The sequence below is a fragment of the Zingiber officinale genome, chromosome 2A (genome assembly GCF_018446385.1).
Source record: "Zingiber officinale cultivar Zhangliang chromosome 2A, Zo_v1.1, whole genome shotgun sequence".
Classification (NCBI taxonomy): Eukaryota; Viridiplantae; Streptophyta; class Magnoliopsida; order Zingiberales; family Zingiberaceae; genus Zingiber; species Zingiber officinale.
The window spans coordinates 135,477,700-135,503,287 of NC_055988.1; the positions used below are offsets into that span (position 1 = coordinate 135,477,700).

The 25,588-nt window shown below is 34.9% G+C and overlaps 1 protein-coding gene across 3 annotated transcripts; it reads left to right on the plus strand.

Annotated features, from left to right (window-relative positions):
* Positions 1–4,023: 4,023 nt before the first annotated feature.
* On the plus strand, positions 4,024–23,413 carry LOC122042391 (DPH4 homolog). 3 transcript variants are annotated; one of them, XM_042602493.1, is made up of 2 exons: positions 4,024–4,408; positions 22,747–23,413. In XM_042602493.1, the coding sequence occupies exon 2, from the start codon at positions 22,775–22,777 to the stop codon at positions 23,297–23,299; it is 525 nt and encodes a 174-aa protein (XP_042458427.1). In that variant the 5' UTR covers positions 4,024–4,408; positions 22,747–22,774; the 3' UTR covers positions 23,300–23,413. The 3 variants fall into 3 exon arrangements, with proteins under 3 accessions (XP_042458427.1, XP_042458425.1, XP_042458426.1); XM_042602491.1 differs by lacking the exon at positions 4,024–4,408 and adding an exon at positions 12,830–13,000; XM_042602492.1 differs by lacking the exon at positions 4,024–4,408 and adding an exon at positions 13,008–13,198.
* Positions 23,414–25,588: the final 2,175 nt, after the last annotated feature.

Sequence of the window (25,588 nt, forward strand, 5' to 3'; positions counted from 1 at the left end):
GCTAGGGATGCATTGTGGGTTAGTATGGGCAAATACATCAAGAGGAAGTCAAAACTAGGACATTAGGTCAAGGTTCAATTGAACTTTTTAGCTAGTTTTGTGTTTTGTGTCAATCTTGGGATTGATGATAGATATATTTTTATATATATTTTTCCCAAGTAGATATTGATATAATAGACCTCTCCACAAAATTTGGAGATTTTTGGAGGTCTGTGTAATTTCTGGCGCATTTCTGAAGTTGGATAGAAAAGGCTGATTTTTTCATGAATAGTGTACCAGTCGACTGGTACAGTTACCAGTCGACTGGTAACACTGTTAACGAGCACAGAATGTCTCTGTAAGCTCGTTTTCATAGGGGTAGTCGACTGGTACTTCTTGCAGTCGACTGATACGGTCTGAAAATATTTTTCAAGCATTAGAAAATGACCAAAAGAGTGATGAACATGTATGTAATCTTATGGGGGATTAATACATGATGTTTATGGTCATTAGAGGTCAAAGAGTCCAATAATTGGGATATTGTTGGAGCTCTTTTTGATGTATGGCAAAGGGGGAGAAGTTTAGGTTTAAGTGGGAAACTTACATACCTTTGCAAGAAATCTTATCTCAAGGGGGAGCTTAGGTGAAGGGGGAGCGATTGCTCATTTATTAGCAAAAGGGGAGAAGTTTACCTTTGCAAGAAATCCTAGCTCAAGGGGGAGCTTAGGTGAAGGGGGAGCCTAGGATTAGGTTCCATGATTTATGCATGTGTAGATTACATATATTTATTTGTATATGTATTGCTATATTGTTTCCCTAACTTAAACGGGTTGCCAAACATCAAAAAGGGGGAGATTGTTGAAGCAATTTGGGTACCCTAGGTTTTGATGTTTGGGCAAAGGTTTAAGTTAGGTTTATTGTTGTATTTGATATGCATTGTGAGTGTGCAGGATACATGTACAACAAGGAAAGTCCAAGGGTGAGTCTTGGCGGTATAAGTCCAAGCATGTAGTCTTGGCAACGTAAGTCCAAGTGTGATCTTGGCAAAGGAGGAAAGTCCAAGGATGAGTCTTGGCGGTGTAAGTCCAAGCATGTAATCTTGGCAACGTAAGTCCAAGTGTGACTTGGCAATGGGTGAAGTCCCGGAGGCGTGACCTCTTGACAAAGGAAGGCCCGACAACAATGACAAGGCCGATGGAAGCTCCAGAAGGTAAGACGTGAAGGATGGGGAGGCATCCGAGGGACGCAAGGCTGATGGAGGAGGCTAGAAGGCTAGGTCTAGGTTGGTCGGGCGAGAACGAGTGCTGAGTGAATGTACTCGGGGTAAAATCCCAAAATTAGGGGTTACTGTAGCAGTACTGTAGCGTTACTGTAGCAGTCGACTGGTGGTTTCATCAGTCGACTGGTGCAGTCGACTGGGGCAGTCGACTGGTAGCGAACAGAGGGTTGGTATCGAGCCGTTGGGCTGCAACGGTCGAATTTCCACGAAGGGCAGTCGACTGCATGTTTTGGCAGTCGACTGGTAGGCGGGGTTTTCTAACCCGTGGCCTATATAACCAAGCATTGGAAGCTTGGTTGAAGTTGACGAAATAGAGGTGGTTAACCCCTATTAGTAGTCTACCAGTGCCCTAGCTTCTCAAGAGTCCTTGGTGAGAGTTTGTGGCGAGGTTTCTCCACCCACAAGGAGCTACACGAGCTAACCGGAGGGTTTCCGGGGAGTCATCCACCGACGGATCGGGATCGTCCACCTTACGGACATCCGTGGAGTAGGAGCTTCATCTTCGAACCACGTTAAACAACATGTCATTGGGGTTGCTTCTTGTTTATTGTTTTCTATGGTTAACTTTGCTTTTGTTTGTTAGTATTTTTGTTTCCGCTGTACACTAACAAGCGTAGGAAGCGACGATTTGGGTGAGACGCTATTCACCCCCCTCTAGCGGACGTCAAGGTCCCAACACTCTCTACTTCTCAAGATGAAAAAGAAGAAGAAGAAGGAGAAAACTTTAATTTAATAAATATTGAAAGTATACTTGAAGAAACCAATACTTGAAGAAACAATGACAGTGCACGTCGCGCAGGATATCAACCTTTTTTTTTCCTTTTTTATTTTTTTAAATTTTTGAATAAAAAAATCAATATTTCCTTATATATAAATCTTTAATCCATGAATATATCCCCTAAACACATTACAATACTCCATAAATACTTAAATTTATTTCATTTTAATTTTTTTTATTAAATACTATAATCCAATTGGAAAATCTAAACCCTAGAGGTAAAATCTTAAAAAAAAATAATAACTTACAAATTATAACTCAATTGGAAAGCATGAATCTTAGAAATAAAATTTTAAAAAATATTTTAATTATTTTTTTAATTCAAAAATTAAAATATTTTTTAAAATCTGAAATTGATTCAATGGAGCCGTCCTTTTTTTCCCATTTTACTTTTTTTTTTAATTTTTGAATTAAAAAAATAATTAAAATACTTTTAAAAATTTTATTTATATGATTCATGCTTCTCAATTGGGTTATAATTTGTAAGTTATTTTTTTTTTTTTAAGATTTTACCTCTAGGGTTTAGATTTTCTAATTGGGTTATAATATTTAGTAAAAAAAATAAAAAATGAAATAAATTTAAGTATTTATAGAGTATTGTAATGTGTTTAGGGGATATATTCATGGATTAAATATTTATATATAAGGAAATATTGATTTTTTTAATTAAAAATTTAAAAAAAATAAAAAAGAAAAAAGGGTTGATATATGCGCGACACGCACAATCGCGCACTGTGCTATATATATATATATATATGTGTGTTTAACTTTATTTTTTTCATTATATATATATTTTTTAAATGTAATATTAATTTTAATATGATGGTAAAAGATAAATACATTCCTCCAGCATCTTAATCCGTCCAAAAAAAAAAATGATAATCCCAGTTAGCCTCATTGACTATCTCTGGGGGTGACCGACTCGACCCCACGGAAGTTTCCCACCGGTCACCAGGGTAAATCGGGAAGCGCGCGCGGCAGCCAACCTGGATGTCCTACCGTGGTACCATGCCCCGGGGACACATCTTAATCCGTCCCATTATGGCAAAAAGGCGATTACGTTCGCCCCCAGCGCCCCCGCCAACCCGTCCGGTGGCTAGTAGCCTTTGGAATAGTGACTAGCACATAAGGGAGGTATTTATCTCGACTTTGCCAAGATTCGAATCCCAGACCTCATTGTGATAATACCTCATGCGCTAGCCACTAGACCCATCCGAGGGGACTCCATTTTAATCCGTGCAAAAAAAAATGATAATCCCAGTTAGCCTCGCTGACTATGGGGTGACTGGCTCGGTCCCACGGAAGTTTCCCACCGGCCACCAGGATAAATCGGGAAGCGCACGCGGCGGCCAGCCCAAAGCCCAACATCCTTTGATTACGCCCTCCATTTGGAGAAAAAATTCTTACAAATACGCCGTAGTTGGGGTTCGAACAGCGGGTGCTTGGGAGACAACCTGGATGTCCTACCGCGGCACCATGGCTCAGGGACATTTTAATTCGTCCCATTGTGGTAAAAAGGCGAATACGCTCGCCCAGCGCCCCCGCCAACCCATCCCATTGTGATAAAATTGGAACATTTTAATCCGTCCCATGTGGCAAAAAGACGATTCGCTCGTCCCGAGCGCCCCCGTCAACCCGTCCTTAGATCAACACGGAGGAGGTAAATCACAGGTGACTACTAGCCATTAGTGCAAATGGTCAAGACATGGGGAAATTCATGCTCGGTCATGCCGAATTTCGATCCCAAGACCTCATATGATAACACCTTATGTCTTAATCATCGCACCGTCCCAAGGAAACATTTTAATCCGTCCCATGGAGGAGGTTTAATATGTTTTACTGAATGATGATAATGGAATGCATCGAAGAAAAATTATTAATATGGAAGATAGGATAGGAAATTGTGAATGAAAATCGAATTATATTTTTGGGTTTTTTGTACACTGTTTTTGTAGATCCTTGCTACAATCGACGCAGTCACGCCCTCGATCAGGCGGCTGGTGTTTGCCTCGACAGAAGCAAGCACTGCCTCTTCCAGATCGGCCTCCCTCTCCCTCTTTGTGGCTCTTGCTCGCCTTTCTTTCTCGTCTCCTTTTTTCAGTCGTGTGCTTATCAACGACGGTTGTCGCCCTTCCTGCGACAACAACGACGACTGGTCTCCTTCCTACCCTCTCCGGGCGACGAGCACAGCCGACTATGTGTTCGTTGTGCGAGCACTACGATAGCAACTACTGTTGTGCATTGCCCGCCAGTACTTTTCCTATCCGTGTCGCTCAGAGGATAGCGTAATCTTCTCTTCTTCCTCTTGATCACTATATTTGAGGGTTTCCTCGACTCTGTAGCGACAGCGCGTCTTCGTCCCTTCTTGCACGGTGAGCGTTGCTATGTTAACCCAATTTTTCTTCCTTCGCTTTGATTATGCATAATATAATTACTGATGTTTGTGAAATTCTGGTCATAGAAGGTTACTTTGACTTTGATTTGGTGTTGGGAGATGATTAAACTTGTGATTATTAGTTTATGATCTATAAATTAAGATTAAATTGTTGACAAAGCGTATCCTCAATCTATGATCTCTTTTTTGAGCTATGTTTTCAATTTGAGTTGTTAATATGTAGTCGGTGATCTAGGCTATTAACATGAAATCTAGATTTATTGTTCTCTCTCGAGTTGTTGCCATGTGACTGATGACTTAGGATATTGACATGAAATTTTGCAGTTGTTCTATGATTTCAATTGGTGTCCTATAATCCATTTTTAATAACCTTTGATCCAAGTTATTTTTCTACAAATTCCGATTTGAGCAACTACATGAGATGATAATACAAGAAGTGATTTCATTGTTGTGGCAACAACAATGAAATCACCTATTCTAGTTAGAGAAGGGTTAATCTAGTACGGTCAATACTAGATTTGAGATTCAACTAGGAATCTAACATTGCGAAAGAATGAAATGGATGGGTGAGAAAGAAGATAGGAAGGAGTAGTATTTGGAGAAATAAGAGAGGCCTTAAACAAAATAATGAACAAGTGGCATCGAGGACCTCTCATAGACACTAAGAAATAATATAATCATGGAGAAAGTTGCAACATCTATAGAATATAAAATAGATAATGAGCATCCCGGCTATGTGCTTTCAGTTGTGTACCTACATTATTTACCTTCTTCCATATCCGTGGGACCGGCTCTAGGGGGGCCGCTGATGTGGCGGTTCCACATTTTTTTTTTTTAAATAGATAATGAAACGGAGCAAAATTGGTACCCAAAATAAATTTCTTGTATATATTTTGCTAATTTCACTGTCTTTTTTATTCTACTAATTTTGATGCTTTCTCTTGATTATTCTTTTGGGAAATATATGGGTCTACTAGTTTCCATAAAAGGCTATTAGAGTTACATGTTAACAATTTTCTTTAAGCCCCACTTATTTCTTAATCTCTTAGGTCGAAAAGAAAGATAAGCATTGATTAAATTTTGAATTTTAATTAATTTTTGTAGGTGTTTTATTTTACAAGCAAATTAACATATCTTCCAATTTGAAATTTAAACTTTTGTTTTGGTAAGGTGAGAGTACGTTGACAACTTAAATAACAAGCATTATAATTAAATCTTTTCACAATGCGTCTAAATAAATTAGACATGAATGCTTTAAAAGTATATGATAGGAGACAATTAGATTTATGAATACAAAATGATACTGTATCATTAAATCATCAAGTATTTTATAATAATTAATATTCAATACAATTTTATTGCTAGTGTTCACATGTATTTTTCTTATGATCATAGTAGAGCTCTTAGTTTGGTAGAGAGAGAATCTATGTTGCTAATGCTAAAGGATGAATTCGTAGAAACATAACTTATGACAAAATCATCACATCAAAAAAGAGAGCAAATTAACTTATCCTCCATAGTTTGAAATCTCATATTAGACTGAAATAGTTGAAACGTGTCATTCTAATAAATTATCAAAATTTGTTATCGCGAAAATGCCTTTTGTTAAATTATCAAAATTTGTTACCACGAAAATGCCTTTTGTGTTATTGTGTTAATCATATTGTCATGTATCATTTCATGTCAATATCCGACACCTCATGGGATGCTAAAATTGAGATAATGTTGTTATTCTTTTTTTTTTTTTAGTTTGTCTTCATATAAGTTAATGTCCAAATCATAGTATGCCAAATAGAAAACAAACATTGAACTTGAATATATAGTTGTCGATTTTTTTTTTTCTTTTTTTCTCTTTTCTCTTTCCACTCCCAATTTACTATCGCCACTATACATTAAAATATTGACACGATACTAGAGTAATATTGTTTTAGTAAAAATTGAAATAGCGGCACGGCTCGATATTTTAAACATTGTTATCCTCCAATTTAAAAATTATAGTGTATTTGAATAAGTTGTTAAATATACAAACAAGAGTTGTAATTAATTTTTCTTACAATATTGTTAAATAAATCAACACATAAATGCTCCAAAAGTCTATGATATGGGATAATTTAATTTTATGAATATAAAATTATGTTTTATTTTATTTCTATCTATTTTATAATAATCAATAATTTATATAAGTTTGTTCATAATGTCAATTAGTGTTTCTTTTATGATCACAGTAAAGTTCTCAATTTGGTGGAGGAAATTAACTAAGTGGCAGGTTAATGAACTTGAAAGTCATAAATAACTATAAAAGAACATATACCAAATATTTAAAATCTCGAACTGTTGAGATTTCGATCCCAGACTTGAATGATATAATTTCGATATCGTATCATGTTGTGTTGATACGGTTTCGATATATTTAAAGGTACTGGGCGAAATTATTAATTATGTCTTAATTTTATCCGTCCATCAAACAAAGTAATAATTATTTTAATCTACAAAATTTTGTTTCCAAAAATGAGATAAGGAAACTTTTTAGTTGTAAAAAGTTCTTTTATCTTACTGATGTGTTTTTGCCCTTTTACTGTTAGGGCATTAAGAGAGGAGGTGTTAGGATATATACTAAAAACCTAACTTTTTGTAAACATTTATTTTAAAATAAGAATCACATTAGTCAAATGTCTAAATTTATGTTAAATGTGATTGTCCATTTAATTTATATTATAGATAACATGGTGTGTGGTGCCACACAGAAGATCATATGATCAGTTCCTTATAAATTATAAATAATAACTCACAACTAAGATGGAATGAGACAAACCATTAAAATGGTTATAGTGTAATTTGGTATTAGTTTATCTTAACTATAAAATTACACTAGTACACTATGTGTGTATTGAGCAGGACCATTTGAGGTTGTTTCTTTTTATACTGACTGCATAAAAGAACAAAATCTCTGTTATTATGGATGTGCGTACTCTTAATCCCGATATAAAAACAAGCACATATACTTAGTATTTATTTCTTTAATTTATCAATGGGTGAGATTTAGTTCGTTAAATCAATAGGCCCGATAAGTTGGGAAATGATATTATTTATATGGTGTGTTGTTGATTATAGAAGGAAACTGTGTCCTAGTAATCTAGGTTGATGATGTCCCCTTGAGGAGCTCATAAGGATTGTCATGTAAACCCTGCAGGTGGACTTAGTCCGACATGACAATGAAGTTGAGTGATACTACTTTTGGAGCTAGATATTAATTAAGTGAGTTGTCAATAACTCATTTAATTAGTGAGCATTCAATATCTTAAACACAGGGAGATTAATGCACTCATGATAAGAAGGAGCCCATAATGTAATTTAGGATTGGTGCGATAGTTCAATAATAACTTTTTAGTGGTATGAGTTATTATTGATGAACCCAAGTTGGGTGTTCGGGATGAACACAGGAAACTCAAGCTCATCAGTAGATCATAACCAATTTCTCCTCTCAGTCTCTATTGTAACCTCTATAAAGCCTTGTATCCACCCTAAGCCCATCTTCTAGTCCATGTTGTGGCCGACCAAGCACATCTTGGTGTCCAAGATGTGGCCGACCAAGTCCTTCATGGAGCCCAAGTAGGCCGACCAAAGTAAAAAGAAAAGGAAGTTTTTGATTAAAAATAAAATTTTGTTAAAATCTTTCCTTTTTGTAGTCATCTACAATGATTAAAAGAAAGATTTTAATTTTGTTTAAAACTTTTTCTTTTATAACCATCTACTAAGGGAATTTAAAAGAGAGTTTTAAATTTAAAAATCTTTCCTTAAAAGAGATATTTTAATTTTTGATAAAACTTTACTTTTTGGTAATCATGATTTAAAAGAGAAGTTTTAATTTTAATCTTTCCTTTTTTGTAGATGTCTACATGATTTAAAAGAGAAAGATTAATTTTAAAACTTTCCTTTGTTGCCATGTACAATAAGAAATTTAGAAAAGAGATATTTTAATTGTTGTTAAAATTTTCTTTTTTTAAAGGGAGACCATAAATAAGGAAGTTTTAATTATGTTTAAAACTTTCCTTTTTTGCCATGAGCAAGGATTATAAAAGAAGACAAGAAGTTTTAATGATATTTTATGGTGTAACACATATTATTATTCTCCTCTTCTCCTTGCATGTGGCCGACCCTCTCCTTCTCTCTTCCCTTAAGGCCGACGACATCTATATTCCCTTCTTCCTCATTTTCTCCCTTCTAAGGTCGGAGCTTGAAGAAGAAGAAGGAGAAGACAAGAAGTACCTAGGTAGCCGGTTGCTTGGAGGGGAAGAAGAAGAGAAGGAGTTTCCTATTTTGGCATACCTTGGTGGCTCGAGAGTCTTGGAGGAGAAGAAGTGGTTCGGGTGGATTCCATCTTGGTAGATCGTTGGCCACACAACGTCCAAGAGGAGGATAGGAATACAACAGAAGATCAAGAGGTCTTTAGCTACAAAGAAAGATATAACTAATTAATGGTTTCCGTTTCGAATTAATTAGTTAGTTTTATTTGCATGAATTCTGAAACACCAATACAAGATGCTAGCGATTTTATGTTTCGATTTTATGCTATCGATTTTGTATTTTGATTTTGCGTTTCGATCTTGTGTTTTTATTGTGGTCTCTGTAGTTAAACCTAGGGTTACTGTAAGAAGTTAAATATCCAATTTCTTTGAAAGACTTTGTCTAGGAAGTGGTGGATGATCCCATAACCAAGAAGGCCTAGTGTCTCATCATGTTTAATCTGAAAGTCAATATTTGAAATAGATATTTAATCAACTTTTGTAATATGGTTTAACTTAGGAAGATCACATCGGTTAAACTTGGAGTAAAAATGTCAAGTATCATTTCCAATCCAAGTTTAACTTCTAAAGATCAACTTGGATTAATAATGTTAAGCATCATTTGCAATCCAAGTTTAACTTCAGTAGAGCGCATGGGTAGCTAGGTTAAGTTCTGTGCTTGTACAAATTTTTGTACAGGGGAACAGAATGATATTCCGAGTAGCAACCAACAGGAGGATGAGTTCGTGTAGGGGAGGGGCTTCTTCGCCGCCATCCTCGCGTGAGATCCAACACCGCCACCTCTCCTTCTGCCTCCTCCTCGCGATGTCGACCACTCTCCTCTCCTCCTGCGTTGCCCACCGACGCACTCCACACGACGCCAACAACTTTCTCCTCTCCTCCCTCTCTCACGCTCTCTTGCGAGACGTCGCTGCCCCCCCTCATAGCGGAGCCGCTGCCGTCTCCGGCCATCCGATGCATCCCTTCTTCCCTTGCTTATGACCTCGAACCCTCTTGTCGACCTCCTCCTTCGAGGTCTAGGTGTCGCCTCAGGCGTCACTGCCTTGTGGCCTCTCTCGTCGCCTTTGTTGTCCGTCGACCATGCCGGCTTCTGCGCCGTCTACCCTTTCCTCTACACATGGACTGCCTCCAGCAACTGCCATCAGTCACCCTCATCCTTCTCCAACGCCAAGGGTGCTGTCCTCGTGCTCAGGGGTCGCTGCCCACGTGCTAAACTCATCCAACGCGGTCTCCTCCAAGATGCCACAACGCTGTCTCTCTCGCTGTCGTAGCGCAGGCCACCTCCATGTCGTCCGCCATGCCGTGCACCTTCGAGGTTGAGTGGGCCTCCAAGCCCCCAGTGCCAGTGGGCTCGGATCTGATCGTGCTCCGTCCTTACTATGTTCCGGTCTGTGTGTCGTCTAATTTGTGTGTTAGATTCTGAGTTGTGTGTCATATCTTGGCCTGTGTGCCGATATCATATTTCAGCCTTCGTGCCACCATTGTATCCCGGCCTGCACGCCGTGTCCCGGCCTGCGAGTCGTGTCCTGGCCTGCGAGCCGTTGTAGTATTCCGGCTCAGGAGTCGTTGCCCTATTTCGGTCGACATGCTGCCTCTTGGATCCATGTTGTACCGAATTCCATATCGTCGCCCTCAGATCCGGCTCCTCAGCTGCCGTATATTCGTCTACTCTTTAGGGTCGTGACGACTCAATCAGCATTGCGACCAGCTCACCGATCCATCCGAGGGCGTCCTAGGGCTAGGGGTATGTTCTCGTAATCATTATTCATGCATCTCATTTCTCTACTATCATACGACTGCTCATATATTCGGGGGACCCGCCTTGAGCATCGGGGTACCAGAGACCGAGGCAACCCGGTCGCTGGCTGCAGGTGACGTTGACTGGAGGTCTTCCTATGATTTGGTCAACATAGAAGACAGCTCACCATCCGGGTCATGGAGATGCAGTCAATATTCCAGACATGTTGTTCGACAGTTTCGTCTTCTCAAATTCCCTACAAGATCACTTACGATTGATGTTCCTTTTTTATTTATGTATAAATATAAACGAAGTATCAATTCCAAAACTATGGATATAAATTCTTTTTCCATTCCTACACTATTAAATTATCCAAGAGTAACAATTCTATTTGTAATTAATTTCATTCATAATACAAAAGGTATTTTCAAAGAACAATCACTTTAATTCTTAACAAAAGAACACTAATAATAAAGAAAATTTTAAACTAAATTTTTCGTTGTGTTATGTAATTCTTTATTAAAATATGTATTCAATGAATCTTTTAAACTTTGGGCTATATATATATATATATTTTTTGATATTCAGAGAATTGTTTCATGATGATAGATAATTACGAATAATAAGCAATAAACAAAGAACAATAAAATTTGATACGGAGAATTTTCTTCAATTCAAAATTTACTTATATAAGATCTTATACGGATATCTTGTATGTTTTTAAAAAAACCTAACTATTATATTCAATTCAGGTTCCAAAAAAAGATAATAGTAAAATAATTGACATTTTTGAAACTGCCAACTATAAACTACCTCACAACAATATAAATATGGTCACCTTTTGCCTATTACTTCAGAAATATCTTTTATCAATGAGAATAACTCGTATTTTGGAGCATTTTGCAAAGATGATGCTAAACATGAATATGATAACTATGAGACAACACATATCGGGAAATAAATAATGCTCATCCTCACATAACCCAAGTTCATTAGTCCAATACCCAGAATTCATTTTTGACTTCAGGTTTCATAAAGGTATGAATAATATTGTCTTTTTTTAATAGTGAATAGAGTATTGACCTTGTAGGAACTAGATCATAGGCATTCCTGTTTTCTAGAGAATGACCTGTATGTTTCACCTATATTGATTTCACAAGCATGTACCTTAGAATGGAAGATATGAGTCTTTCATTTTTAACCAAGTAAGGAGACAATAAGACGTTTATCATATATTCATATATCGCAAGGAAGAAACACAGCTCTTTCCAAACTCCAAAGAGAGTTATCGTCATTAGACTCACTACCCAAACAAGGAAGAAACTTCCCTACCAATTTCATGTGGTGAAGATGATACCTAGAATTCTCTACTCAAAGACAAGGGTAGTGCCCAAGGAAGAGAGTACTCTGGATAGAGTACCTGAGGGCGAGTCCCGCAATGTATTGCCCCGATGGAGGCAGTGGGAGATGGTGAAACGGTCGAGACAGGGATGACCCCAAAAGAGTGCGGACGACGGATCACCGAGGACCTGACCGATGCACCTTCTAGGGCGACAACGAGTAGAATTGCAAGGGTCAGAAACTCAGAATAAGGCTTCGGCGAGGCTTCAGGGAGAGAGGAAAAGAGAAAGTCATGATTTTAGAAGGAAAAAACTTATATATATATATAAAGATTGCCCCTGAAAATTTTCGACCTTGGCAAGGCCTTGGTAGCCCTGCCCAGGGTCGACTCTATATTAGCTTTATGTAATTTGAAAGCATACATTTATCAAAACTTTCAAAATAAAGAATAGGTAATTTAAAATATTTTCTTTCCTATTTATGATTCTAAATTTCTTATTCTAAAATAAAAAAATATATTATCTATAATAATTATATAAATTAACAAAAAAATTCTAATTTTTATATAATAATTATATAAATTTTAATTTATTTAATTATTAATTTATAATATATATATATATATATATATATATATAGTATTCTAAAATAAAATTTATTTAAAAAATTTATATATTTTTTTAATTTTTTAAAAATTAAAATTTTATAATTATTTAAAAGATTTAAAATCATTTATTAATTTTTAAAAATATTTTATAAAATTTTAATCTATTTTTAGTTTATAAAAATAATTTAAAGTTTGATTTTAAAATTGTTTTAAATTATAAATTATCTATTTTTTACTTTATTTTTTTATATTTTTAATAATAAAAATATATATTATAATTATATTAACTAATTAATATTTTATTTAATTCATTAATAATTTATATAATATATAATTATAATATATATAATAATTAATTAGAAATTATAAATATAAAATAAGGATTTTAATTATAAAAACCCTACTCTCACGCTCGTGATTCGCGATTTTCCAGCCGCTCCTTTCGCACGCAAGCTGCCCCGCCGTCGCCTCGCCTCGCCATCGCCATTCGCCTCACCGGCGCCGTCGCCTCACCACCGCCGGCGCTTTGCCGCCTCTACTGATCTCTCACCGGTGGCCTCGTCGAGGCCGATGTTCCAGGTAAATGATCCCCAAATGATCCCCAAAGATTCATTCTTCCTCCTTCCTTCTATCACGCGACGACAAGCACGCGCGATTCCTTCTATCGTGAGACGACGAGGACGAGCACACGTGATTCCTTCTGTTGCGTGACACACACTTAAATCATTGCTATTCTGATGCCGGTTTCGGTGCGCGGGCGGCTTACCATTCCGCTCGGTACTGAACGAAACCCTAAAACCTGCATATACCTATGAAAGATTTGATTTGGAAAATTTAAAATTGATACCTTGCGCTCTTATTAGCTTAGGTTGCTTGTTTTATTCTTGTCTATTTTTTTTAGTTTTCCTGAATAACATGACTGAACTTATAATATGTGAGCCTAAGTTTAGGATAACGTTATATTTTTTACTCTCAAAAGGGATTAGTCAACAAGGGCTCCTTTTAATGTCACATCATTAAGTATTCATCTAAGGTGTTATATGAGGATCTTCTAGAATGACATCTTAGGGATTTTTTAAGGTCGAGTTAGGATATTTTTTGGCTCAATTTTTTTTATTTCAACTAAATGTTCTTTGATTTTTAGTGAACTAAAGATTTTGAATTTTATTTATTTAATTTGATTCACTTAAGGAAGATTGTGTTGGCTTATTGGCCACCATCTCTTAAAATACTGTGGAATATACATATACATACATATATGTCATTAGCTTTGTGCCTATTATGTAATGGTGGTTCTAAACATTTTGTCAAAATTTTCTAGCAATTTTAACGAGTTTTTTGTAGGCAAATTGTGTTCATTAATAAGGGTCATGTTTATACCAATGAAATAATTTTTAATATGTGGACATGCTATCTATGAAGTATGATTTGAAATAATTATTTGGATGGTCTAATACGGTTTGCACGTCCTCCCATTGAGTATAGTTGGGTTAATATTTCTCTCTTAATCTATATCTCATGTTTGGTGGAAGTTTGAGAAGTTTGGATGATTGCTAGTTTGGTTAATATTTCTCTCTTAATCTATATGTCTCATGAGTTTGGTGGAAGTTTGTGATTGCTTCTCTTATCGTGTTGAATTAAGTATTATGTAATGAGATTATAAAATAAAACAAGTCGATAAATTAATTGCAATGCAGAAAGTAGAATGGATGATAGACAAATTAAAATAAAAAAATGATTAATCAGGTCAGGTAACGTCGAAGCTGGGGAGACCGGTCACGCCTCACGAAGTTTCCCACCGATCGCTGATAGACAAATTAAAATACAAGTAGAGAAGGTTGTTGATGGTTGACAATTAAGCTAATCAAGAAGCCATCTATACGATGCTATTTTGTGATTTTTTAAAAAGGGATACTACATGAAGATTTACAAGTTGTAAGTAAAAATAATTAAATACTAGGAATTTAAAAAACCCAACAAATTAAACAAAAAGTAATTCTGAAAGAGAATGTGTTTATTTCAAAATAATGTGATCTTAGTTTGATGTTGACGACTTGACGTTGCTACTTGGTGTTGAGCTTTCCTCTTTTTGTACTATGTGTCTATTATTATTATTTTTTTCTCTTTTTGTTCCTTTTATGTATATTGTCTTGCTCTATTGTTACTATTTCTATAGTAATAATCTGCAAAATCACCCCTCTCTAAGGGTAGTAATTTGGCAAGCCAAAATTGGTTGAGACAATCAATCATGGAAGGGTGTCCATTATAGAATATTGAAATCATGAATGAAAACAAGGTAAGTGACTCTTGATGATAGTAGCATAATATTTTCAACTCATGGTGGGGAGTGTTTGGGTAGTTTGGATGTTGCATCCTTCTTGAGATGGAATTACACGGGTGGTATGTGGACAAAGTTGCATGGTGGTGATTGTCACTATCAATGGTTGTGAGGGAGCTAGAGAAGTTGTCATCCTTGCATGCAATGTTGGGCGACACAATGTGGGAGTACCTTCTGTTGGCAAACTGGCACATGATTGAGAAGCTATTAGGAATTGGGAAAAACGTGTAGAAGTCATATGGAAATGAGGTTACGAGAGAAATTCCTAGCCTAGAGGAGAAGACACTTGTAGAGGACAATCATGGTTGTTGTTAGGCAAAGTTTAAAAGTAGGATGAGCAAAGAGTTATGGGGCCTCTGATGAGGAGTAGGTAGTTTTGGTGGGATGCCTTTTGTGTTAACAAATGTTTAATGATGGCAATTACGACAAATAGTAGAGGTTGGAGTCGTATAAGTGAGGAGATTGGTGGCATTCATTTAGTGGGAATTAAAGGGGTGTGTGTGGAAGGAGGCTTCTCAATTAAGAAGGGAGCTCAATATTTTTTTTAAATAGAGAACTCTAGAAGAAAAATAAGGAAACATAGATTGATATTAGCCCTTCATGGCCCATGACGAATTATCCTATCATAGATAGTTTCAAGCTCGGATAAAAGAGGAGAGTTGCGTTTAGGTTGCCATCTAGCATTAAACTAAGTCAAATGTTTAATGAATGGATCCATCAAACTATTGTGCTAATACTAGGTCCTTCCCTAGAAGGAATACGTTGCAGGGTCTGGCTGTAACATCTCGGCAAGGATCACTATATCTCCAGAACTCGGGTGTAGTATTTAATATGTAAAAGTTCGTGTTGCATGGTTCGGTTGTAGCATATCGGCAAGACCACTACATCTCCATGATAACTTGAGTGTAATGTTAAACAGGCAAGAGTTTTCACATCATAGGTTGGATAAGAACAAATATTATAGGAAAACTAATAGTCTAAGATTTAGAATATTGAACATAGGAATTGGTAAAGCAATAGAGGTGGTAGATACAATGATTAGGAGAAAAATTAGTATTTTGTGTGTATAAAATATAAAATTAGTAGGCGATTAGGCAAAGATGATAAAGAACTCGAGTTTTAAGTTATGGTACACAAAAAAGAGTAAAATAAGAAATGAAGTGAGTATTGTTATAGATAGTTCGTTAAATGATGAAGTTGTTGGAGTAGTTAGAAAGAGAAATAGAATTATAACTCTCATGATAGTAGTGACGAAAGAAACTATGAATGTAATTAGCATATATGCACCTTAAATAGGATTAGACGAGAATATCAAATCAAGGTTTTGGGATGACTTAGATGAAGTATTACAAAGCATTCCGCCAAATGGAATGATTTTAATAGGAGACGATCTAAATGAACATGTCGGAGTGAAAAATAAGGAATATGAGAGGGTGCAGGGGTTATACGTTTGGAATAAGAAAATGAAGAAAAGGAAACAATATTGGATTTTGCGATAGCATATGATCTTATATTAGTTATTATATGTTTTTTTAAGAAGAGACGCTTAAATGTGAGAATAATAAATCATAAATTGACTTTCTTATTGTTAAGAAGAGTGATAGAAAGATTTATAAAGATTATGGAGAAAGCTTAACTACCCAACGTTAGTAGTGTTGGATATACGCCTCAATTATAATACCAATAGAAGAAAAATATACATGACTCTTAGAATTAAGTGGTGGAAGTTAAAATATAGGAAGCAAAACATATTTAAGAAAAATATAGGAGTACAAGTGTTATGTGAAATATTCGGTGGCTCTAATACGACATGGGATAAGATGATATTAAAGTTGAAAATAGTAGCCAAGAGTACTTGGTGAGTCAAAGAGACATGTACCACTAAGTAAAGAATCTTGACGGTGAAATAAGAAAGTACAGAAGAAAGTGAAGGAAAAATGAACAACTTATAAATAATTATATATTTGTAAGAACGAGAAAAATTTAAAAAATGTACAATAGCCAAGAAAGAGGCTTATAAAGCAGTGAATGAGGCAAAGAATGAAAATTTTGAATTGTTATATCGAAAATTAAATACAAAAGAAGGGGAAAGACACATTTATAGAATAACTCAAGTGATAGAGAGAGGAAGACAAGAGAACATATCCAAATAAGATGTATTAAAAATGAATGCAACAAGATACTAGGAAATAATGGAGAAATAAAAGAGCAATAGAAGAATATTTTCATTAATTTTTTAATGAAGGTTTATGTGACCAACTGAGGTAATTTAAATAGATCAAATGAGTATAGAAATTTAAAATTTTATCATAGAATTCAAATTTTAGAAGTAGAAGTAGAACAAGTTTTAAATGAGATGTAAAATGGAAAAGTCGTTGGATGAGATGAGATTCCGATAGATGTATGAAAGTGTTTAGGGAAATAAGGTATTGCATGACTTACAAAGTTATTTAACATGATATTGAAAATGGAAAAAATGCTTGATTAGGATAAGTACTCTAATTCCCTTATATAAGAATAAGGGAGACGTATAAAATTGTTTAAACTATAAGAGTATTAAACTAATAAGTCATACTATGAAATTTTGGGAAAGAGTACTTGAAAAAAGATTAAAGAAAGAGGCCAAGGTGACTGAAAATTAATTTGGGTTCATGCTTGGAAGGTCGACAATAAAAGTTATACATCTTTTTAGGCAACTAATTGAAAAGTATCGGGAGCAAAAAAAAAAAAGATCTACACATGATATTTATTAACTTAGAAAAAAGTTATAATAGAGTCAAGAAATTGTATGGAGAATTTTAGGAAAGAGAGGTGTTAACGTAGCATATATTGAACTTATTAAGGATATAGATGAGGATGTAACAACTAGAGTGAAGACTTCAGGCAGATTAACTAAAGAATTTCCAAAAAAATAGGGGTACATCAAGGATCAGCTCTAAGTCTTTATCTTTTTATACTAATCATGGACGAACTAACTAGACAAATTCAAGATAGTACCGTGATGCATGTTGCTTGCATATTTCATTATTTTGGTAGATAAGACACGTGGAGAGTAAATGCTAAATTAGAATCTCAGCGGGAAATACTAAAAGTGAAGGGTTTTAGGCTTAGTAGAGGAAATATAAAATATATAAAATTTAAGCTTAGTAATATTAGATGTAATGAGATAATTGTTAAGATAGGAGAAGATGAGTTGTCCAGAACTGAGAGCTTTAAGTATTTAGAATCAATGAGGGATTAAGAGAGATGCCTTACATAGAATACAAGCAGATGGTTGAAATAGAGGATACTGTCGGATGTTTTTTTATCATAAAGTACTTCTAAAATTTAAAAGAGAAGTTTTATAAGATGGCGATTAGACCTATTATGTTATATGACGTTGAATGTTAGGCTATAACTTAAGCACATGAGTAGAAGATGAGAGTTGTAGAGATGAAAATGTTAAGGTGGATGTGTGGACATATGAGGATGAATAAAATAAAAAATGAAAGCATTAGAAAGAAAGTTAGAGTTTCATCGGGAAAGCTCTGAGAGACATGTTTAAGATGATACAAATATGTATTTAGATGTCCAATAGATGCTCCAGTTAAACGATGTGAAACTATGACAAATATACATATCAAACGAAGAAGAAAAAAATCAAAAAAGACTTGGTTAGTATAATAAAACAAGATAAAATTTATTTAAGTATAGATGATATGATATAGTAGAGGATAGAGCTCAATGACCTAGAAAGATCCATATAGCCGACCTTTTCTAGTGGGATAAAGTTTAGTTGTTGTATACATTGAGATTAGCTTTGATTCAATACTAATTAGTAGTACCAAATAAAATGTCTAAATCAAACAAAAGAATAAGATAAAATCCATGAAGCATGCATAACTATTTCACATAGAGACAAACTGCACAGACATTAATCAATGGGGAATTTTTTTAATAAAAAATTGAAACTTCATAGTACATGACACAATAGCAATTAAATTTGGAGAAGATATTACTAATTGATAGATATAATAATTCCAATAAACTCTCATCGGATCAAAGATATCTGTCTATTAAACTATTACCAAACTAAAAAAAGGCATCAAACTAAAATTAAAACAATTACCTAAAGTTCAATTTCAACGTAAATAAAAAAATTCAAATCCACATTGTTCTTTTTCTATTCCTTGTTTGGATTAGACAAAAAATTGTTTAATTGATAAGGGAGGAGATGAGTGGAGTAGCTCTTCTTTACTATTTACTGTCACCATTTGAGCAATATGGGAGAGGAAAACAACTTCATAGGAGAAAGGAAGAGGGAAATGTAGCAAAATGGCCAGTTTACCCTTTTCCACTCTACCTAATAGTATTAGGTACCTAAATGTGATCTATTGTACCCATCTCTCCTCTACACTCAGGTAGCATAAATAGGTTGGAGTAGTCCAATTCATCTCTTCTATCCTTTTGCTTAGTAACATCATATAAACAAAGACTTGCCATTGCAACTAACAAAGAAATTCAGTTACTTAGTAAAGTGGCAATTATTTGTAACTTGATTTATAAGTAATTTTCAAAGTCAATTTTAATGACATGTAATTGTGAAATATTGTCATATTACGTAACTTAATGTATCATAGCTATACTTACTATGTGCATGTCATGGAATAGTTTTTCCGAGTATGATATGTCCAAACTCAATACTTTGATTCTTCATTTTCTCCTATCTATGTTGGACAATGACACTCCAACAATGATGATTCAATATCGGACACTTTATTAAACCATATATAAAAAAAATTTGGAACACAAACTTAGATATATTTCCACTTTGATTATAGAGTGTAGCTTTTGTGTGTAGTAGTAATTGTCCATATGTTCTTGCATTAAATCACACATCCTAATATATATTTATATATGATACAAGGAGAATTATGCTTTATAGTAGTTTCTGTTGCGTTATTATTATCTAAATCATTAAGGATGCTAGTTATCGTTGTCACACCCCAACTATATGAGACCTACTTGCTCCAAATCTTGATCCAACTCTTATTGGGTTTGGTCAACCCAAGGAATTGTGGGGTCAACCTAAGATGAGAGAACTTGGCACATGAATCCTTTGCAAGGGATTGGTAGGTTGACCTATGATCAATCAGATCAACTCAAGAGAAGTTTTGTTTGACTTAAGTTGCACTTTGTTTCTTGTCTAGACGTGAGTTGACGTCAGAAAAGTTTGGACAACCTAAATCATTTAGTTACACCGGGCAACTCAACTCTTTCAATTGGTCAACCTAAGCTAGCTACGGCGACTTACATAGTCTTGGTAGCTTTTTGAAAAAGTTTTGGATAGCCTACACCATTTATCAACACTAGAACATGATTTAGGCCTGGGATTGCTTCTGAGCTGGTGCAGAATGCCCCATTGATTGCCTCAACCTCTCCTTGCATACATTGTTGTTGCTAGGCGAAGTTCCCCATGATCTACTTCCCTTCCGGACAGTGGGAGGCCACCTTGGAGGGGCCGCTGAGGTGACAGTTTCACCTTTGTTGCCAATAGAACATGCAAAATCTAAAATGTACAACACCTTCCCTTTCTCCAAGCACACATATACATCCACCCATTAACAAAAGACTTAAGCGCTAATCTTATTTCCATAAGATGTCAAACAACATAATTGGTGAAACACCAAATTAAAACTTATACCATAACTCTACCCATTCAAGAACACTAGGATCACTAACCACAATCACAACATAAAAACAACATAAAAACAAAAAATATTATAATACTAGATATCATATGTTCCCCTCTATTTACCACAACTATTCCTTTCTTTCAACATTTTATGATTTTGCACCCCCTCCCCCACCTGTGATTATGGAGGCAAAATAACAATACTATGCATTAATTTACATGAACAAACAAAAATTTCATTAGATAATTAAGACTACTTGTATCTACAGCTATGTGAAAGCAACTAAACATGACATATTCATACATTGTTAAAACGTAAGCAACATCATGAACAATAAATAGTCTTACACTAAATTAATATCGGCTACTCTCCTAAACCAAATGAAGGTTTTACTTGGCCGTCCACCACACTATTTACACCTACATGGATGTCAACTGATAACTAGCAAAACCAAACATGTAAATGCACAATACATACATATACATGTGTGTGCATGTGTTGCATGTCAATACCAAATGCTTCTATCATACATGCGAAAACAAGATTGACAACCATCATGGTGCACCATGCATGGGTCAATGCCATATTGAAAAAGTAAAGCTGACACATTTATTCATTTAGGCACCGTTTGGTATGCATGATGTGATAGGATTGGGTTGATTATGATAGGATAAATAATCCCTCTTGAGGCCAAGGTATTATGAATCCTACCCCTAATCATTCACAATCCTACCTCTAATCAACTCTACCAAACGCTTGATTAAAAACTTTTTGAAAATATAATCCAATCCTATCATGCATACCAAACGGAGCCTTAGAGTTAACACCCAAGGATAATCTACACATACAATGTTATAATAAATATGAAGTAAAAGTACATTGAATTGTCAAGTGGCCTCCATAAAAACCTAAACCATATCCACCTTTTTAGTTTATATTTTGATTGCAGAAAGATCTCCAATTGTCCTAACTACCTTTTTGAGGTGCTTTCTACATTCACTATATCAATCAACAATAAACAAAAAATTGATTCTAAGGCTATGCTTTAGAATTTGACACTTACCACAAGCCATGAGAGGTCTCTCTTCCAAAAGATGCCCCAAGGCCCTCCTCAGTGTCGTCCTAAATCATTAAAGACCTATTTAGGATCCAAACCTCAATTATGTCTAACTCTTCTCTCTAGTACCTCGCTCTGGCATCATACATAGCCCTCTAGGACTTCTTTAGGTCCCAAATCAACTATCGAAATTATGTTATAGGGTCTTACTCTATGGTTGTGGTGGAGAGATCCCTTAGGGTTGCTGCTATTGTCCTTTCTTGCCGTAGTCCACCTAACATTGCCAGTCACAAGGTAGAGTAGAGGAGGGAATAGGAAAATGAGACTTGGGATGAAGAGGAATAGAAGGGAGATGGTGCCTCAAACTTGAATCGGCTAGAGGAAGGTGCCCCACATTCTTGTGTAATGCACGAGTACCTTCCATCTAAAATTGCCCTCTTTCTTAATTTCCCTAACCGCTTTCCCAATTTTAGACACCACTAATTTATCATTACTTCCCTTTTTAAGCCCAAACTTTTATTATTTTGTCTTAACCAGTGCCCTTAGCTAAACTCATCCAAACAGATAAAAAAGATGAGTCATCTTGCCAGTAAGCGATTTGCAACTTCTTGAACAATTAATGAAAAATGAAAACATGGGTAAGCTATCATACATCTGAAAATATAAAATATCATTACTAAGCACAAAATTAAAACAAAAGATATTTTGGGGGTATTGCGATAGCAAACATGTTGTGTGCAAAATAAATTTTCCTTGGATATTTGATTCTAGTTTTAAAGCTTAACTAGTGTCACAATGTGTTAGATATAACTTTTATATGGAATATCCTCTTATGTTAGTTTTTATTTTTAATTTTTGCATGTAAACATATAATGGATAAGTAATCCTCAATCTGTAATTTGCACAATTCCATGTTACTTTGAGTGATAAACAATATATGTGTCTTTTGCTTTTGTTTAATTTTTCTCACACAAATCATGTTTTTTTAATCATTTTATCTGCATTTCAATGTGAAGAAGTATATATTACTAGATTTTAACATATCAAATATCTCTACTAAAAGATCAACAAACTATAATAATTTAATGATCGAGATAATTATTGGAAATCTTGTCATTCATAATGGTATTCATAATCTAAACATGCTATGTTAGTTAGATAATTTCTTTTGGTAAAATTGTTGTCCAAGTCGAGACTTGGATGCCATTCATTTTCTCAAATATGCTTACATATATTTTTTGTTTTTGATATCCAGTGACAGAATTGTGGAGAGCTCTTTAGTAATGATTATTTCCAGCAAAATCTTCCAGAAGACCCACTATGAAGTACTGTCAATCAAAGAAGATGCGAGTTATGAAGAGATCAGAGTAAGCTATAAATCTGCCATTCTGAATTCTCATCCTGATAAGGTGTACAACAAATCGGATTCAAGTAGGAATTATCAAGAGCCAAAGCAAGAATTCCTAGATGTGCAGAAGGCCTGGGAGGTGCTTTCAGATGTTAAGTTGAAGGCAATCTATGACAAGGAGTTGCAAGCTTCAAGAGAGATTCTGGAGCTTCCAGCCAATGAAATTGAATTAGGGGATATGACTCTTGAGAATGATGGTGATTCTCAGCAACTCCTCTATGAATGTAGATGTGGTGATTATTTTTTGATCACCTCATTGGACCTCAAAGAAATGGGTATTTTATTGGATGCAGTGACATTACAATTACATTCATCTATCAATTCAGCACCCATTTCAGTGCTTATTCCATGTAGCTCATGTTCACTTAGAGTTCGCTTGATCATAGATCACTTTTCTTGAATTCTTGGTTCCATGCCATTAGTACCTTTTGCTGTGTAGTTTCAATGTAATGTTTTGTGTGGATGGTTAGATATCAAGTGTGGTGATTATGCTATCCCTACGTGTTTAAATATATATGCTGTGGTTGAAATGAATTGATGAGGACTGTTATGCGTACTTTCTTTTCTTCAAGTCTTTGCTTAAGAAATATTTTAGACAAAGCATATTAGCTTCAGTAGATTAAATTGCTAGTATCTTGAACAAAGCATACCATGATTCATTCAACAATTAAGTTTCATTGTCACAACTCGAATGTGAAGCTTATGAAGGAAATTGCAAATAAATACTTCCCTTAAATACTTCTCTGGAATGGGTTGGCGAGAGCACTGGGGGCGAGCGTATTCATTTTTTGTCACAATTATGAAGGAAATTGTAGCCTTCAGGGCTAGGTGCAACGGTTAGAACCTTCAAATGATTAATTAGGTATTTAAGGTTTGAATTTTAGTTACGGTATAATATAGGAATTTTCTTCTAGTGAAACGATAAATTTAAGAACGTTGGCTAGTTGGATGAGCTTCTGCGAGTGTTTTTTAATTTACTTTGATGGTCAATGGAAAATTTTTATACAGTTAGAGTTACTTTTAGAATTAGTCGGTTTGAAGAGTAAGTGATTGAACTCCATGTAAGAGAAAGACTCTTACTTGGCGCGCCTAGTCAAGTGGAACTATCTGAAACTAACTCATTCTATTCTAAATCAGTTAGACCAAGGAGATGTATTAAGCTAGTTTAAGTTTGTTGATTCTTTTATTAACTTTGTTTTAGGAAGTGTTTGTCCAAAGTAGGTCCTTGTATCTTGCCATAATTTAGAAGCTAGTTTAAGAAACTCTTACTTAACTAACCCAAAGAAAAACATGAATCTAATTGAGGGTCAAATTGGCATTTTTAGTTCGATCAAACACTAACTAAAATGTATAATAAATTTAAATTTGAGCCTAGCTCAAGCCAAATTTAAACCTTAATCACAACCAAGTCTGACCCAAACTAAATTACTATCTTGACCTAGACATAATACAATTGAAACATTTGCTTGCAATATTTTTTGTGCTATTTACCCAAGATTTGTGAAAATATCAGAGAAATTTCATTTTATGGCTTTGTAGGAAGATTTCAGTACAACCTGTCATTCTCTTTTTGATGATAATAATTTTGTCTATTGAAAGAGAAGGATGAAATGATTTTTTATGAATGACTTGCCAAGAAATTCAAGTGGTGAATTGTGTGGATTCAACTGATGGACAAACAATATCAAGACAACAACCCAAGCAAATGCAAGAGCAACTAAAATCATTCAATGTGGTTGACTCAAGTGTAACTGGAGAAAGTCGGACCATTCAAGGATGTAAAAGAGTTATGGGGAAAACTAAGTAAATGAAGAGTCAAGTGAATCATAACAAGTTATCCTCATGTCCAAGTCAAACTCAGCCAACTTAAATCAACATGAATAGATGTTGTACAATGAATGCTAAAGACACATGACCGAGAATGAAAGGATGTTCACCTCACTCAAGCTCAAAGAGATGGAAACAATTTGCTTTAGAAACAATGATAAATTAAAGGTACTCAGGTCAAGTAACATAACTTTAAGTTCAAGTCTATTTATTAAGAGATTTCTTTATGTTGAAATCAAAGTATAAGAACATATAGAATTAACACTAATCACTAAATTAAACAAATTATAGGAGACCCAAGTCAAGGAGTTCAAACTAGACCTTATCATTAAAATCTAAGTCAAATAATATTAATATTCAAAATAGAATCAAAGACTATAGATAAAGCTTTACTTGATCTTGATTGGGTAATAGCTATGCATGAGGTGTTTGTAGGACTGAAAAACATGATAGAGTCAGGGGCGGGGGTGGTAAATATTGCATGTTTAAAACTTATCTTTTCTTTTTATAAAACCAATCAGAGTACAACATAAATACAAAAAAAAAAACAAACACAGGTGGTTACTTGGTTCACAATTCAACAACTGTTACTCAAAAGCCTACGATCTCTTAGATTATTTTTGGATAGGTAATCAATTAATTATCTCCTTCCAAAAATATTTCGGAGGCCAAGAAAACATGATACAAATAGAAAGAGTATAGTAATACTTTACTATCTCTTTAAATAAAATGTAAATAAACTAAAATTGCTGACAACAATTTAGTAGAACTTCAGCATAGGTTGTCGGAGAGTAGTTTGGCGTAGTATGCTTTTCAGATCTTGCTTGAATAGCAAAACAAATGAGTATTGAGTTGTGAAAGA